This window comes from Hibiscus syriacus, unplaced genomic scaffold, assembly GCF_006381635.1.
Source record: "Hibiscus syriacus cultivar Baekdansim isolate YM2019G1 unplaced genomic scaffold, ASM638163v2 tig00002840_pilon, whole genome shotgun sequence".
NCBI lineage: Eukaryota > Viridiplantae > Streptophyta > Magnoliopsida > Malvales > Malvaceae > Hibiscus > Hibiscus syriacus.
Window position 1 is genome coordinate 6,485,058 of NW_024061947.1, and position 16,323 is coordinate 6,501,380.

At 30.2% G+C, this 16,323-nt stretch overlaps 2 protein-coding genes across 2 annotated transcripts; both read left to right on the plus strand.

Moving 5' to 3' along the window:
* The first annotated feature begins 3,462 nt into the window (after positions 1-3,462).
* On the plus strand, positions 3,463-5,841 carry LOC120154072 (alpha carbonic anhydrase 4-like). Its single transcript, XM_039165916.1, has 7 exons — positions 3,463-3,568; positions 4,367-4,584; positions 4,656-4,762; positions 4,843-4,945; positions 5,092-5,256; positions 5,361-5,414; positions 5,693-5,841. The coding sequence occupies exons 1-7, from the start codon at positions 3,463-3,465 to the stop codon at positions 5,780-5,782; spliced, it is 843 nt and encodes a 280-aa protein (XP_039021847.1). The 3' UTR covers positions 5,783-5,841.
* Positions 5,842-11,998: 6,157 nt separating this feature from the next.
* Positions 11,999-15,209, plus strand: LOC120155813 (UDP-galactose transporter 1-like). The gene is made up of 5 exons (XM_039167278.1): positions 11,999-12,379; positions 13,715-13,964; positions 14,071-14,278; positions 14,405-14,636; positions 14,877-15,209. Exons 1-5 carry the CDS (start codon positions 12,269-12,271, stop codon positions 15,108-15,110), a joined length of 1,035 nt encoding a protein of 344 aa, XP_039023209.1. The 5' UTR covers positions 11,999-12,268; the 3' UTR covers positions 15,111-15,209.
* The last annotated feature ends 1,114 nt before the right edge of the window (positions 15,210-16,323 follow it).

The following is a 16,323-nucleotide window of genomic DNA, read 5'->3' on the forward strand; positions in this document are numbered from 1 at the left end:
ACAGAGCACGTCTCGAGTCCTCCATTAGTGGGCATGTGTATTTGTAGACTCATTTTTGTATATTCGAGTCGTAACTTATTATTTTTAACAATGATCTGTATATTTCGAAGTATTTCATTTTGGGAGCTCCTGTTGTAATTTATTTTATAAAATGGTGGCTGATTTATTCACTATGAGTATTTTAAATTAGTCGTTTTATGGTAAGAAATTAAAGAAAATTTGTGGTTAAATATTCTGGTGGTTATGTGTGACATTCAAATCGGTCGACTATGTGTCGTACTGGTTTAGAGTGTTATATGGGTCGGGTTTTTGCCTTTTGGCCGCCCCAACCCCAACCCGAAAACATATATGTCAAACTTGATTCCGCCCCACCCCGAGGAATTTTAAGTTTTTACCACTCTGAACCCGTCCCGATTTTTACACTAAAACTCCGATCCCGACCCGAATATATTAATATTTTAAAATAATTAAAATAATATAATTTATAATAATATATTTATAATTATTTATTATATTTAAACAGTTTAATTAATATTTTTTATAATATTTTTTATACTTTTTAATAAGTAAATAATATATTTTAATAATATAAAAATAAAAAAATCTTAAAATATTAATTATACTATATATATAACTGGGTTGGGTCGGATCGATATTTTCACCTTAAACCCACTCCCGTACTGCCCCAAAATTGTTTACTACATAACCCGCCCCAAGTCCCGAAAATTAAAAAAAAAATCACCCCTATCAGGTCAGATCGGGTCGGAACTCATCGGATTCGAGTATTTCGATCATCCCTAATTATTTCTGTAAATAAATTTTAATATAAGATTGTGTTGTAATCCGCGTTCTATGTCACTCTAGGGATCAATGTAGCCTTCGAAATTTGACAATAACGTTCTGGTCAAGTTTAAAGTTTACAATATAAGTTGCATATAATTTTGGATGATTCGAGTACATTTTGGACTCTCGAATTCACAAAATATCCAAAATATACTTTTCTACTTCATGATATCGATGCATACAAATAGATACTGATACCTGCAAATTTTGAAGCATAGGTACTGGTACCTTGTAGGGTATCAATATTCGTGGTAAAGTATAAATACTTTAGGTTGAAAATATGATAATTTGATCCCTTTGGTGCTTGAGTCTTGCTTGCATTGCTCCCATACTCTTATGTTATAATCAAAAAGGTCCCTATTACCTAATTAAGGGTTTAAAATGTATTATAAATGTCTGTTTGATTTTTCTGAATGGTCTTATTTGGATTTAATTATTTATTGTGATATTAAATTAATTGTTTAAAGTAATGAAATGTCTTTTCATTTAATAGGAACCTATTTTTGAGTTTTCACTCAAGACCCCGAAAATGTCCGAGACAACTCTACCGAAAAACATCTCGAATACTAAAAACTTTTTTAATCAATGAACGGTTACAAAGGGAAAATATTGAACATAAATGATTGTAAAAATGACCAATGATACCAAATATTATAGTAAAACAACAATACAGTTTATGGAAAGAAAAATTTTAGGATGGATGTCACTTGCATACACCATTAATTTTATGGAGTGAAATTTTTAAATAGCCACTAAACTTTGTTAAAATAATCTTTTTGGATATTAAACTTTAAAAAGTTATATAATGGACATTAAACTTTAATATTTTTTTTATATAAAATGGATACTTCATCTTTAAGGGGACGTTTGATTCGCGGAAAAGATCATTACCAAGGGGAATGATCTTTTCTGGAATTGTATTTTCATGTTTGGTTCACAGAAAAGATTATTATCAGGTAATAACTTATTACCAATAGTAACATTTTTGGCTTAAAATGGTGGGAATGTCATTACCTAAATTCTTAGGTAATGAACAATTCCCACCACTTTTGGATACAAATACCCCTAAAATAATAAATTTTTTCATATGGATCCTTTTTAATTTTTGTTCTTCATGTTTTACTCAAAATTATAATTTTAATAACAATAATATACAAAGAGTTTAATTTAATAAAATATTAATAAATTTGAGTAGTTAAAATTATTTTACATTTTTAATATTTAATATATTAATCATTTTATAAATTTATGAGTGAAAATATTATTATTGTAAAAATGTAATTATTTAAAATAATATTTAATTTTGAGTTATTAAAAAATAGATCTTATACATTAAAAAATAATATATTTGTCCACTTGAGATCACAATATTATTTTTCATGTTATATTATATTTTATATAAATAAATATGATAGTTATGAAAATTATTTAAAAATATAAGTTTGATATACTAATTATATTAATTATATGTTAAATGTATTTTTCTCTAAACTTAGATAGTGTAATAATTAAAATATTTTTATAAAGTTTCATTCAAATATTTATAATCTAATATTAAAGTTTTACTTTTTAAAAAAATTATACATCACAATGATAATTTGGTAAAATATGCATCCAAGTAATCTTATATTCCTCCAACCAAATATTATGATCTTACATTCCTCCTAAGCAAACCTAATAGGATAATACAACATTCTTATAGTAATGTTACATTTCAGTAATCTTATTCCCAAAGTTAATCTTATGTTCCTTGAAACAAACTTACCTTAATTGTCATTAAAAGGGTGAAGTGACATATTAAATTAATAAAAAATCTCATTTGACCCCTCAATTATAAATAAAATTTCATTTTTAATATTTCAATATTTTAAAATAATAATTCTAAAAAGTTAGTTATTTTAAAAATTTATAGAAATTCATAATTTATTTTTAAAATTATAACTTCATGAATTTGTAGTTTATCAAATTTAATCATAATTAAATGTTTTTTATTTAATTATGATTAAATTTGTAAAATTTATAATTTTCTAAAATCCAACGATTTTCAGTTATAGACGAAGTCTATTTTTTTGTTAAGAAATGTGATTTAATTATTTAAATTTTCTTGAATAAGTTTAAGTATAATTCTAAAAATATATTTATAATTTTAAAAATAAATTGTAAAATTCAACATGTTTTTTTTTTAAAAAAAATTGAAATTATTACTTAAAAATATTAAAAAATATATCAAATAAAATTTTAGTGACAATTGAGTGATCAAATAAGATATTCTTTTTATTAATTTAGAATATCATATTATCTAATTAAGGATCAATACTTATATTTTTAACAAAATGTAAGGTTCAATGTTTATTTTATAACTTTTAAAAAGTTGAATGATTAAAAAATCATTTTATTATAGTTTAATGATCATAAAATATATTTTATATTATTTTATCTGTACGTATAAGTGTATAGAGTTCGTTGTAAACTTATAAAAGAAATCATTAAAAGAGTAGTAAAAATAGAAAAGGAAAGGAAAACCAAATAAACAAGCAAACGGAAGCGCATTGCACTGCCACTATAAATGTCTTCGGTTTGTCTGCAAACTAAAACAATAAGAAGCTCAAAGGCAAAGAAATGAAGTGTTTTTATAGCTATGAAGGCTCTATCATTTTTCCAATTCTCTTGGTATCTTCTCTTTGTTACTTCATTCCGATTCTCGTTGCATCTTTTGGTGAAGTTGGTACGTTTTAATTATTATTATTATTATTATCATTTCATCGTAAGACGTATTGATCAATATGAATTTTCTTATTTTTTTTATTACGTTTGAATTCAAAGATGAATCGAGAGACGTTTTGAAGTGTTCAAGTTTCCATATAACTTAGATTTTTTTTGATAATCTAATTTTACACTCCCTAAATTTTAAACATAACTTGTTAAAATCGTACCCTTAACATAAAATCATGCGCATGTCCCGGTTAAATCCTGTTTCTTCCCTTATTTTTATTACTTGCATTATCATCTAGGCATCTAATCGACATTTTCTTTATGCATGTTTCCTACTATTTAAGCATATTTGCCTGTCGTAATTTGAAGGCAAGAATGTGCATGACTATCCAAATAAACCCGATGCGTTGTTGCCATTGCATTTTGTGAATCGTTATTAAGTAGTTTGTCTGTAACTTTTTGAAATTTGATAAATCATTTATAATCTTACAGATAATATGGTGACTTGTGATGGATTTTTCCCTTAAATTTGTTCTATGTTGTGCATTATCATTTAATTCATTGGTGGCAAGTAAAATTACATACCATTAATGCATCAAATATTCCTCCTCGATTATTTTCACAAAATCCCATTGATGATTCTTTACCAAAAATAAATTCATTTGACTAGATTGTAAAGACATTGAAAACCTTAATCACAACAAATAATTACTTGAGAAATAGCAGGCTTTTAATTGATTTTACAGCACAATTGGGGGCCAAATTAAGGAAAATCAGTACAATCATACTTTCTCTTTTTTGGTTTGGGCAGAGAATGAAACTCCATTTACTTACACACAAGGGAGTGGCAATGGGCCAAAGGAATGGGGCAAATTAGACCCAGACTGGAAACTTTGCAACACTGGGAAACAACAATCTCCCATAGATCTTCTCGCCGAACAACCACAAGTTCTTCCTAGTCTGGGCAAGTTAAAAAGGGACTATAAACCTGCTCCGGCTCGAGTCAAGAACCGAGGACACGACATCACGGTAAAATTACGCTTAAATCCGACGATCGTTGTCATCTTCAATGCCAATGATTCTATTGCAATGTATATCAGGTAACGTGGAAAGGAGATGCAGGGAAAATTATTATAAACGGCACTGTTTATAAACTGCGTCATTGCCACTGGCATTCACCGTCCGAGCACACATTCAATGGAACTAGGTATATCTATATATATATATATATATAGACTCATTTGATACTCGTATGTATTTTTCTTGTAACATTGTTTTGTTAAACAGGTATCAGATGGAGCTCCACATAATTCATATAAATGCTTGTGAAGAGATAGCTGTTACTGCTATTGCTTACAAATATGGCCGACCTGATCCCTTCCTCGCTAGGGTATGCTTCCCTAACAGCTTAATTGAATGCTTTTCTTTATGAACCATGCTTGTACTTACCCCCCAGATTAATCAAAAAAGAATTGTTACATTCTCATAGACGAATACGAGAAATTTAGCTTTTTCTTAATCGCTTTGTTCCTGTAGCTTCTCCACCACATAAAAGCAGTGGAAGTGGGAGATGAAGAGAAAGATTTGGGGATTGTGAATCCGGGAGATATCAAGTTTGGTAGCAGAAAGTATTTCAGATACATCGGTTCACTTACAATTCCTCCATGCACCGAGGGTGTTGTTTGGACAATTGTCAACAAGGTATTTCTCTGTAACAAATTTCATAACGTTATATAAACAACAAGCCTCGTATTATTATGTTGATACCGAAACATTAAATAATTTCCTACTGTTTCTTGTACTAGGTGAGGACAGTTTCTAGGGATCAGCTAAGGGCTTTGAGGGGTGTTGTTCACGATGTAAGTGTTTATTAATTTTTCTTCTTTAAATTAGTCTGAGAGAATACAATGCAGTATTTATTCGAAAGATCCTCAGTTACTGAGGTCGTTTGGTTTATCGTGTTTATGAAATCCTAATCTTAAATTAAAAGGAAAATGAGTGCATTTTTTTTTTCAAATCCCAACCAATGGAAATCAATGAATGTAACCGTGTTTGGTTGAATCCAACTAAAAGGATTAATGTTCCAACACTTTCGAGTGGCTTCTTCTAACTAATCTAGTTTGTTTGTTTTTTTAAGGGATTTGAAGCAAATGCAAGACCAACTCAATCATTGGAGGGGAGACCAGTTTTGTTCTACACTCCAACAATGAATACTGGCTCTTCTTAGACTTAAGTATATATATATATATATAATAAAAGATTGGAAGAGGAATTACAATCATATGCTTATATATATGTCGAGTTGTTAATGTACGTTGTGTTCAATTTATGTTTCAATTGCTAAAAAAATCTGTGTAACGTGCGTTTCTTTAACACCATCAATAAAGATTTTTAATAATTAAAATTTTAAAAATATTATATGTATTTTTTATTTAAAAGTTTATATTAAAAATTATCTTTTTGGGTTAACTACACAGATGATCATTTATGTTTGTTTTTTGTCCACTTTTAGCCACTGATTTCAAAAAATACGAGATATTGTCACTTTCGTTTTTATTTAATTAAGATGTGGTTACCTTAATGGTTAAAGGAATCATTATTGTTCTTAGAGATCACGGGTTCAAGCACCAGCGATTGCAGCAAGGTGATTGAGCATTCATTGTCAAATGGTTGAGAGCATTTAAAACAAATAATAATTTGTAATCACTTTAGCTTAATAAAAAAAACAATTAACAGAATATGTGACGTGATAGTTGGTATAATCACACATTTGGTCTCTGTTGTTTATATATTCTTTCAATTTAATCATACTTTTAAATAAATTTTAACATAAAATATATATATTTTTAAATCAAAATAAAAATAAAATATTTTTAAATCAAAATAAAAATAAAATATTTTTAAATTAAATTAGTAATAAAATATATTTAATAAGTTAATATAAAAAATATTTTTTAGTTAATATATATAAAATATTATGAACTTAAATATTTATACACTAAGATACAAAATATATACATCATGTTGTCTACTTTAGACTAAGCAATGGTTTTGGCTTAATGGTTGGATACATGTTTAGTTTCCTAAGTTACCAAGGTTTGAATCTTTTTTGCCCAATTTGTTTTCTTTTAATCAGAGGGTCACACATGTCACTCTTTGATTGGTAGAAATAAATATATTAAATTAAAATAAAGTTAGTCCTCCAACTTAATGGTGACACATGGTATCATTCGATTGACAGATTAAATTTATTTTAATTTATTAAAAGTAGAACTAAATTGAGATAATATATAAATAATAGGGACCAAACGTGTGATTATATCCAAATATTTAATTGTTGTTAACGGTAGTTAATTCGGGATGATCACATCTTAATTAAATAAAAATAAAAATGATCATATCTTATACTTTTTGAAATCAGTGACCAAAAGTAATGAAAATATAAACATAAATGATCATCCGTGTAGTTAATCCTATCTTTATATATATATATAGAATCATGTATTGTATAATTCATGGTCAGAGTTCGGAGCTCCCCTCTCAATAATATCTTCCCGAGATTCAAGGATAAATTCTTATTCTCTCCTTTGGAAACACTTGTCGATGGCTAAAAATATTAAAATGTCATGTTCTGTCAATTTTCATGATTTAGCATTTTACTCCATACAATTAATGTATTTGATGTTTTAGTCCTTCAATTGTTAATTAAAGCATGTTTGTGTGGCTAAATGTTTGATTAACTTTATTTTTCAGTTAGTAAATATTACACCCCCATCCCGATTTAGCTTAAGTCAAATTAAGGGTGTCTACACACATCTTGTGGTTGATCTTGGAATCACAAATCTTCAGCCCCTGCTAACCAACATAACTAAGTGGAGCATGTCTAGAAAATTCATTGAAGCTATAATTAAAATAACAACAAAAATGGAGTTGGGAGCTAACCTTGAAACGGACGGTGGAAAGAAAAGATAGGAGTAAATGCCTTATGATTTTGATATATTTTGGGCAGCTATATAAGAATACGTGGTTAGTTGAAAACTCCATATCAACCATCCGTTGTTTCCTAGGAATTATAAAAGGTTGTTGGTGCAGAAGAATAGGCAAAAAGGAATCAGAGGCCCCTGAACTTTAAAAAAGAACTAATATGGCCTCTATCGTTTTTTTTATCAATGTGACCCTCTAACTTGAAAAGAAGAATTCAATGTAGCCATTTGACCAATATTTTCATTCGTTGACCAACGTCTCCGTTACTTGTGCTGATGTGGCACTTCAAGCATCCTAACATCATACTTTTAGAGATCAATTTGTCCCTTCAACTCATAAAATAATTCAATGGGACCATTTGACTCTGTTTAATGCTATTACAAATGGGAAAATTACACCTTTAATTTCTCAACTATCTTCTTTCTCCCATGTCAATCACTAAACTTTAAAAGTTTTCAATTTTAATCCCTCAAATTGCTCCTATTTTAATCATCATGACTTATTTTATTAATATTTATGTATGATGTGGCATTCATTATTCATATTTTATTAATATATGATTTAAATAATACTAATTAAATTAAAATTTCAAAATTGTGATTAAATCAAAAAATATTCACAAAATAAAAATTTTAAATAAAAATTTCAAAATTATAAACTCTAAAAAAGGACTAACTTTCTCTTCTCCGTTGCTGGTGAGCGGCGGTTGACGCAACGGAGTCTAGCCGGGAATTGGGTTTTTCCAAAAAATGATAAAGAACAAGATGAACTTTTCATAGAAAAGTTTAAACCCCATTTGATTCAAAATTTTTATGGTAATTAATTTAATGATGATTTTGAAATTTAATTTAATTAATATTATTTTAATCATATATTAATAAAATAAGAATAATGAATGCCACATCATATATAAATATTAATAAAATAAGCCATGATGATTAAAATAGGAGCAATTCAAGGGATTAGAATTGAAAACTTTTAAAGTTTGATTAAAATAGGATAAAGAAGATAGTTGAGTGATGAATAGTATAATTTTCTCATTTATAGCAGCATTAAACAAAGTCAAAGGGTCACATTGAGTTATTTTGTGAGTTGGAGGGCTAAATTGATCGCTAAAAATATGATGTTGGGCTGCTTGACATGCCAAGACATCACAAAGTAACAGAGACGTTAGTCAACGACGGAAAACGTTGGTCAAAAGGCTACATTGAATTCTTTTTTCAAGTTGGAGGGTCACATTGATCCAAAAAAAATTATAGGGGCTACATTGGGTTTTTTTTTTAAGTTCAGAGGCCCCTGATGCCTTTTTGCCATAAGAATAAGTTGTTTTCCATTTTGATTTTAGGGGTTAAATTTCAAGGCTTCAATCCTCTTGAATTTGATATATGCCTATTGTTGTGAAAACGGACTAATTAACTCAGGATATCAACAAGCGGTAAAGCAAATAAAGAGCACAAGATTTAACGAGGTTTGGTAATGTGCCTACGTCCTCGAGAACGATGAGCGGTTGTTCTCTTTATTATTCACAATAATCTAAAATTAGGTTACAATTACAGTATATATAAGAGTAACCCCAGTACAATTACAAAAATACCTCGTATCGTACCACAGGGCTTCTCCCCCGCACCCCCAACCCACTTAATCCTAGCCCACAAACAGTAACAAAACTTTTCCAATGGACAAATGTTGATCGCTACATTCGCTTCACTCACTCCGCTCCAACATTTGTCCTCCAACTAGTATATGAGCCATACCTAACACTATTGTTGTGTCGTTGCTTAACCTTGTCCTTCTAATTTAGAGGAAATTTCATTGAAATAACTATAGCCAGACACACGGATAAACTTCTATAAGTTTAGGGATGAAGAACTTATAAAACTCTAGGGACGAAAACAAATTATAAATATAAAATACAGAAAAAAATATGCTAATTTAAAAGTTTCAAGAGTTGATTGTCACAACCACTCCCCTCGATCTATCCCAAGTCTCAAAGTCTGAACCTAATTAGTATTCTGAAATATAAGTGTGATCCTAGCTGTTCGGTTAGGTCATAGAAACATTGAATTTTGGTGGACTTGAAGACCAAGCAACTCAAAGGAGAGAATATGCAGCTTAATAACATACACAGTTTTTAATGAAGGCAAAGTTAGGCGTAAGAATTATTAACCTTTTCCCCACAACTTTCGGACTTGTTAGATGTGGTAGCACCGTGAAATGCAAATTGGCCTAACTGCTTCGATTTTCTTTCCATTAGAGTAATTTCTCTATCTGTACATCTTATTAGTCAAAATACATTTCTTCAAACATACAAATCTTTGTTTAATTCAATAGAGTTTGGGTTTTGACGAGGGAAACCTCAATTAGTATTAGCATAGTCCAACTTAAAATTTAATAATAAAAATAATGTTTTTTATGTTCCCTAAAGAAGGCCAAGACTGAATTACTTGTGTGTTACTGACCCGCAGTTTGCTTTTGTAGTTACTTGAATCAAACGCTACCAAAGCCTATCTTATTGGGCACATAAAGAGGTAAAACTTTTGATTGGAAATCAATCCTACACACCCCCATGTGCTTTTATGTTTTTCTGTATACATTAATGGAAAACAGATTTTGCTTTCAATTTATTTAACACATTTAACTAATCCATGCTATCTTTAGGTTTTATTTTTTTTTATTAAAAATAGTTTTTGAAAAATAATTTATGTGATATGAATTATATTTTTTGAAGAAAAAAAATTAGAAATTATTTTTCAATATTTGGATATCTGTGTGATTTTTTTTTTGCTTTTTGATATATATTTTTGAATTTATCTATTGTAAATATCAAATATAATAAATAATGGTATTTATTCTAATAAATTTAATAGAATTATTTTAAAAAAAATTAAAATAATTTAATAAATAGTATTTGTGATAAAAATATTACTATTAAATTATTTACATTGATATAAGAGTTCTTTTTTCCTCAAACTTTTCCGTTGAAAGTTTGAAATACTTATTTACGTGACACAATGAAAGATGAAATATTTAATTTTAAAATGGATTTTTATCATTGTGACCAAATTAAAATTTAAATATGAATCATTGTGAGGTTTGTTTTTTAGTTTTTAAAAGAAGAAACATAAATAATTATAGTAAAAAAAATTGTTAAAGGAAAGACGAAGAATAAACCATTTGATTCACCCGGGTTATCAATGTCGAATAGTTAAAATTTAACTGTTTTTATTAATGTGTCACGTCAATAAACTACCGAGAGTTAACGGTTTAGTGTCCTACCTATAATGAATCGATAATATAAGTGATCAAAACATAATGTTTTGAAAAATAGGTGATGAAAATAAGACAGGCAGAAGACAAAATGGATCATCATTGTAGTTAACTCATTTATTAAACATTGTCATTTAGAATTAAAATGAAGTTATAATTCAGTTGTATCTAGTTTTTAATGCACATTCGAGTAACAAAAGGAAAACTTTGCTTCCTCGGAAGATGGCAGCGGCGGGTGGAGTCTTGCGAGATGGTCAAGGCAAATGGGTTTTCGGGTTTGCTCGGAGTATAGGTATTTGCTCTCCTCTTATGGCAGAAATGTGGGATATTCATGATTCGCTTTGCTTTGCATGGAATCTGGGTTTCAGGAAGATTGAAGTTGAATCTGATTGTGTCTCGGCAGTGGAGATTTTAAACAATAACACCCAAATTATGATGTGTGATTCAATTGTAAGATTGATTAAGGATTTGTTGCCGAGAGAGTGGGAAGTTTCGATCAAGCACACGCACAGGGAGGCTAACATGGTAGCTGACAGATTGGCTGCTCTTGCGAGAGGGGAAGCTTCATGATGTCAGTGTTTCATGCTCCACCGAGTGTAGATGTAGCTTTGCTTTCACTATATTCCAAAAAATAAAAATAAAAAGGAAAACTTTACTCATTACGACCTTGGGGGGGGGTTTCCGATATGTTGAGACCAGTTGCATGATTGACAAAAATCCAATGGCAATAGATTCTAGTCAACGTCTAAAATCAGGAACAAAGTATATCCATTGAGTGGTTCCGATCACCCTATGTCCTAGGAACTTCTAAACAAAAGGTAAACTACATATTTAGTCATCAATATTTCACTTAGTTACGTTTCAGTCACCTAACTATTTTTTTTCAAAATCATACCTAACGACTAAAATTACATTTTAGCCATCCGTCGTTAAAAAATAGATATAGTTGATGATATGATAATTTTTTTACTTAATAATATTATATTATCTTATGATGATATGTTAATATCATTATTAATTTTTAACATCTGGTGATCGAAACATAATTAAAACGTAATATTAAGTGTGATCAAAAAGGAACTGCATAAATAAGGGGTGACTAAATACGTAATTTACCTAAGAAACAAAGAGGAGGGCAAAAGTTAATAGACGTTTTAATCAACCCCCTTCGTATTTAGAGACGAGAGAGAATCCGATAGAGAAGAGAGAGAGACGATTCTTTCTCCACCATTACACCCTCCCTCACATTTTCTTTGAGTCTCTGTTTTTAACTTTGATTAATTCTCCCACTGTCTCTCTCTCTCTACACACACACACACACACATATATATGTATGCACACACGCATATACAACTTAGCTAAATTTTCAAGAAATTTTTTAGGTGGGATTTTGTTTTTGTTTGGTTTTGTGTTCTGAATCTGGGGTTTTGTTGAGAGAGAGGGAAAGGGTTGGGGGAGAAAAATGGACGGCGGGAAATTGTGGAAGTGGGGTGTTTTTAGGTCTCTTCTTGCAATTCTTCAGTGGTGGGGTTTTAATGTTACGGTGATTATCATGAACAAATGGATCTTTCAGGTCTGTTTCTTATTTTTTTACTCTTGGGTTTATTTAATTTTCTTATATTTCAGTCTAATTTTTTGACTTGTATAGAAATCTGTTTATTTGTGTTATAAGCTTTTACTGTTTCCTGTTTCGATTAAATATTGCTGAACTTTGTTGATTGATTCTCGGTGATGTTTGCTAAACTGAAATTTTCTGTTTATAGATCCTTTTCTTTGTTGGGAAAAATGGAGTTCTCTTCTCTTCTCTTCTAGGATAGTTTGAAGCTCAATGATTTACGAAATAATAATTATTTGAAGTTCAATTCAAAGAGGCTGTCTTGTTTGACTGGTGGAATGTAGCTGCTCTATTATATAATATAAACAGTCTTGTTTCTTTTCCTCTTTATCATTTCTATATTAATTAAATTTGTTTTAAAATCTAGAGAATAACCTGATTATGGTTTAAATTTGGTAACGTTTCTGCATATTTCAGTAATTGATCTAGCAATATAGATAAACATACTAATATAATTCTCCAGTTTTTTTGCCATTTACCCGTTTTTCCTCCATTTAGAAAACCGCTATGAGAAGTTATTTAACCAACTCTTTATTTATTACCTTTTTCTTTTTCTTCCACCTACTTTTGTGGCTGTGCAATGATCTAGTTTGTGTGTGTGTGTGTGTGTGTGTGTGTGTGATTCCTCATATATTATAATGTGTACTTTATATATGTAATGCATGTTGATTAGTGGTGGAAAGTATAGATGGAAGTTTAGCACTTGGTGGGATGAAACATGAACCTTCAACCTTTTAATTGAATCTTGGGAATGATGTTTATGATTATCTGTTACCCTTTGAATTCATTCCTAATTATTTACCATGTGTCAAAAATTTCAGATGATTAAGAAAACTTCCTAACTCTGCTTCTATCCTAATTGATGCTACCTAGCAGATTATTTTTGTAACTTAATATGGGCAGACTGGGGACCCAAATCCTTTCGATGCCTCTTCAGTTGAACAACCAGCCTGATGAGAATTTATTTCCATCTAGATGTCTACAATCTATTTTTCTCTATAGGACACGAAAACATATAGCATTTTTTTTACTGAAAAGAGCAGCAAATAGTTGCACAGCAGATTACATTTCAATGGCGGTCAATCAAACCATGTCTTCCCTACTGGATCCCCTTGAGTCATCTTTGATAGGCAGTCAGCAACTGCATTACCTGTATGCAAGAACAACATGGTAGCATTTAGTAATCATACAGATACTAGTTTTAGATTGGGATATTGGTATCATAGATTGGAATTGGATATCGTTTGCACTTCAAATGTCTGATTTTCTGAGTATATGGGTTGTTTTTTTCAGAAATTGGATTTCAAATTTCCTCTCTCTGTATCGTGCGTTCACTTTATATGCTCATCAATTGGAGCATATATGGTAATCAAAGTGTTAAAGCTTAAACCTCTAATAGTGGTTGATCCCGAAGACCTCTGGAAAAGGATATTTCCCATGTCTTTTGTGTTCTGTATCAACATAGTGTTGGGAAATGTCAGCTTACGCTACATCCCAGTCTCTTTCATGCAGACTATAAAGTCATTTACTCCTGCAACCACAGGTGAGATACTGAAATTATAAACCTAATCATATTTTCCGTTCCGTATCTTGATATAACTCATGACTGCATGTCATCGTCACATCTGATCTCTGTACTTTTTTTACAGTTGTTCTGCAGTGGCTAGTTTGGAGAAAGCACTTTGACTGGCGAATTTGGACTTCATTGGTTCCTATTGTTGGAGGAATTCTGCTCACATCTATGACAGAACTTAGTTTTAACATGTTTGGTTTTTGTGCTGCTTTATTTGGATGTTTAGCTACGTCTACAAAGACTATCCTCGCGGAGTCTCTGCTGCATGGATACAAGTTTGACAGGTAATGATGGTAGTCTAGACGGATATTATTATTGTTCGTAAAATGATCTATATAGATTTATGAAGTTACCGATTCACGAGTTTTCTGACATTGTTTGACAACATATTTTGGACCATACTCTTATAGCATAAATACTGTGTACTACATGGCACCTTTTGCAACCATGATCTTGGGAGTGCCGGCACTATTACTTGAAGGTAATGGGGTTATGGATTGGTTTCATACCCACCCCTCTCTACCGGCAGCCCTCATCATTATTTTCAGCTCGGGAGTGCTGGCTTTCTGTCTTAACTTCTCCATCTTTTATGTGATTCACTCAACTACTGCTGTCACGTTTAATGTTGCCGGGAACTTTAAGGTGAGATTTGCTTAGAAAAAGAATGAGGATCAGATATAATTTTCTCAGTTACTATCATTACCACGGATATGATTGTTTAGCGTCTATTTGTCCCATTACAAAGTTCCCGTAAAAATCATCGCCTGCATGTACAATTTGCCAAATATTGGAAGTTTTGTTGCATATAATAGCAGATTTTCCAGCTCTTAAACCATTCAATGATTTCCTGATTTCTTTTATTCTTATGTTGAACATGTACAGGTTGCTGTTGCTGTGTTGATTTCATGGCTGATATTCCGAAACCCAATTTCAGGTGTAAATGCTGTTGGTTGTGGTATCACACTTGTGGGATGTACATTTTATGGGTACATCCGACACATGCTTTCCCAGCAGCTCACCAGAACTCCTCGGACACCACGAACACCCCGGACACCGAGGAACAGGATGGAACTACCTCCCCTTGTAAATAATGATAAGATTGATGATAAGGTTTAATTGAAGTTGTCTTGCATTTTGTTCTTGGGTTTTGGAGGGGGATATAGCCTATAGGGTAATACAAAGGAATGGCATATTCTGGACATCATAGATCAATCTTGTACTTCTAACACGTTTCCTGTTTCTTATAAACATTAAATATTAAAGTTCTTACATATATTTACGGGTAAAGCCCAAAAATGTCATTTAATTATTTCAAAATAATTTCTGGACAATGAAATTTCAAAAGTTATAAATGAGAATTAAACTTTAGATTTTATTATAAAATGAACATAATAGTGTTGGTAGCCGTTAAGGAATGACATAACACATTAAAATTGGAGTATAAGGTGTTGTTTTGTTAAGTCTCTTGACTATTAAAAGTTATAAAATGATCCTCTAACTATATGCTGTTGTTTTGTTGAGTCTCATGTCTAGTGAAAGTTATAGAATTGTCATTCGACTATATTTTATGTTTCAAACTATCCTTTTACTTTAAAAAATTGACGGCAATTTGAGCCGAATGAATAATCTATTGTTTGATATATAACAAAATTTGATCTCAGAATCTCAAAAGATTATCGTATCTCATACGATAGATTAACATCTAGATCAGGCTAATGTTAATTTTTAACGGAAAATGACGAGTTTGAAACATAATGATTAGTCGGATGATCATTTTATAACTTTTGATATTCGAGGGGACTTAACAAAGTAACATCCTATAGTCGAATGACCGTTTTATAACCTTTAATAATCGAGAAACTTAACAAAATAATATTCTATAATAAAAACTATTTATGTACTTTACCATAAAATTAATATGCACCATCTATCACTCGATTATAACTAACATTTTGTTTTAATAATTTTCTAGTATTTTTTAGTAACAATTTTAAAAATATATATAAATAAATTTATTTTATAAAATTATAATTTTGAGAATCTTTTATCAATGATAAAATCTGAAGTAATTTCATCTCTGATTTTCTTGTTTTTCTAATTTTTTTTATTTATTTTAAATTAATTTTTAATTAAATTTGAAATACATTTTTTTGAACATTCAAAAATACATTTATAACTTTAATTTAACTATTAATAAAATTATGTACGAACCAAGTGACCGGTTAAAGAGATATTTGTTATCCCTTGGGATCCCAAGTTCAAGCACGACGTACACAAAAATGTACGAGCGTTTATTGTCAAAAAGTGAGTCTTTCAAACAGTTATTACC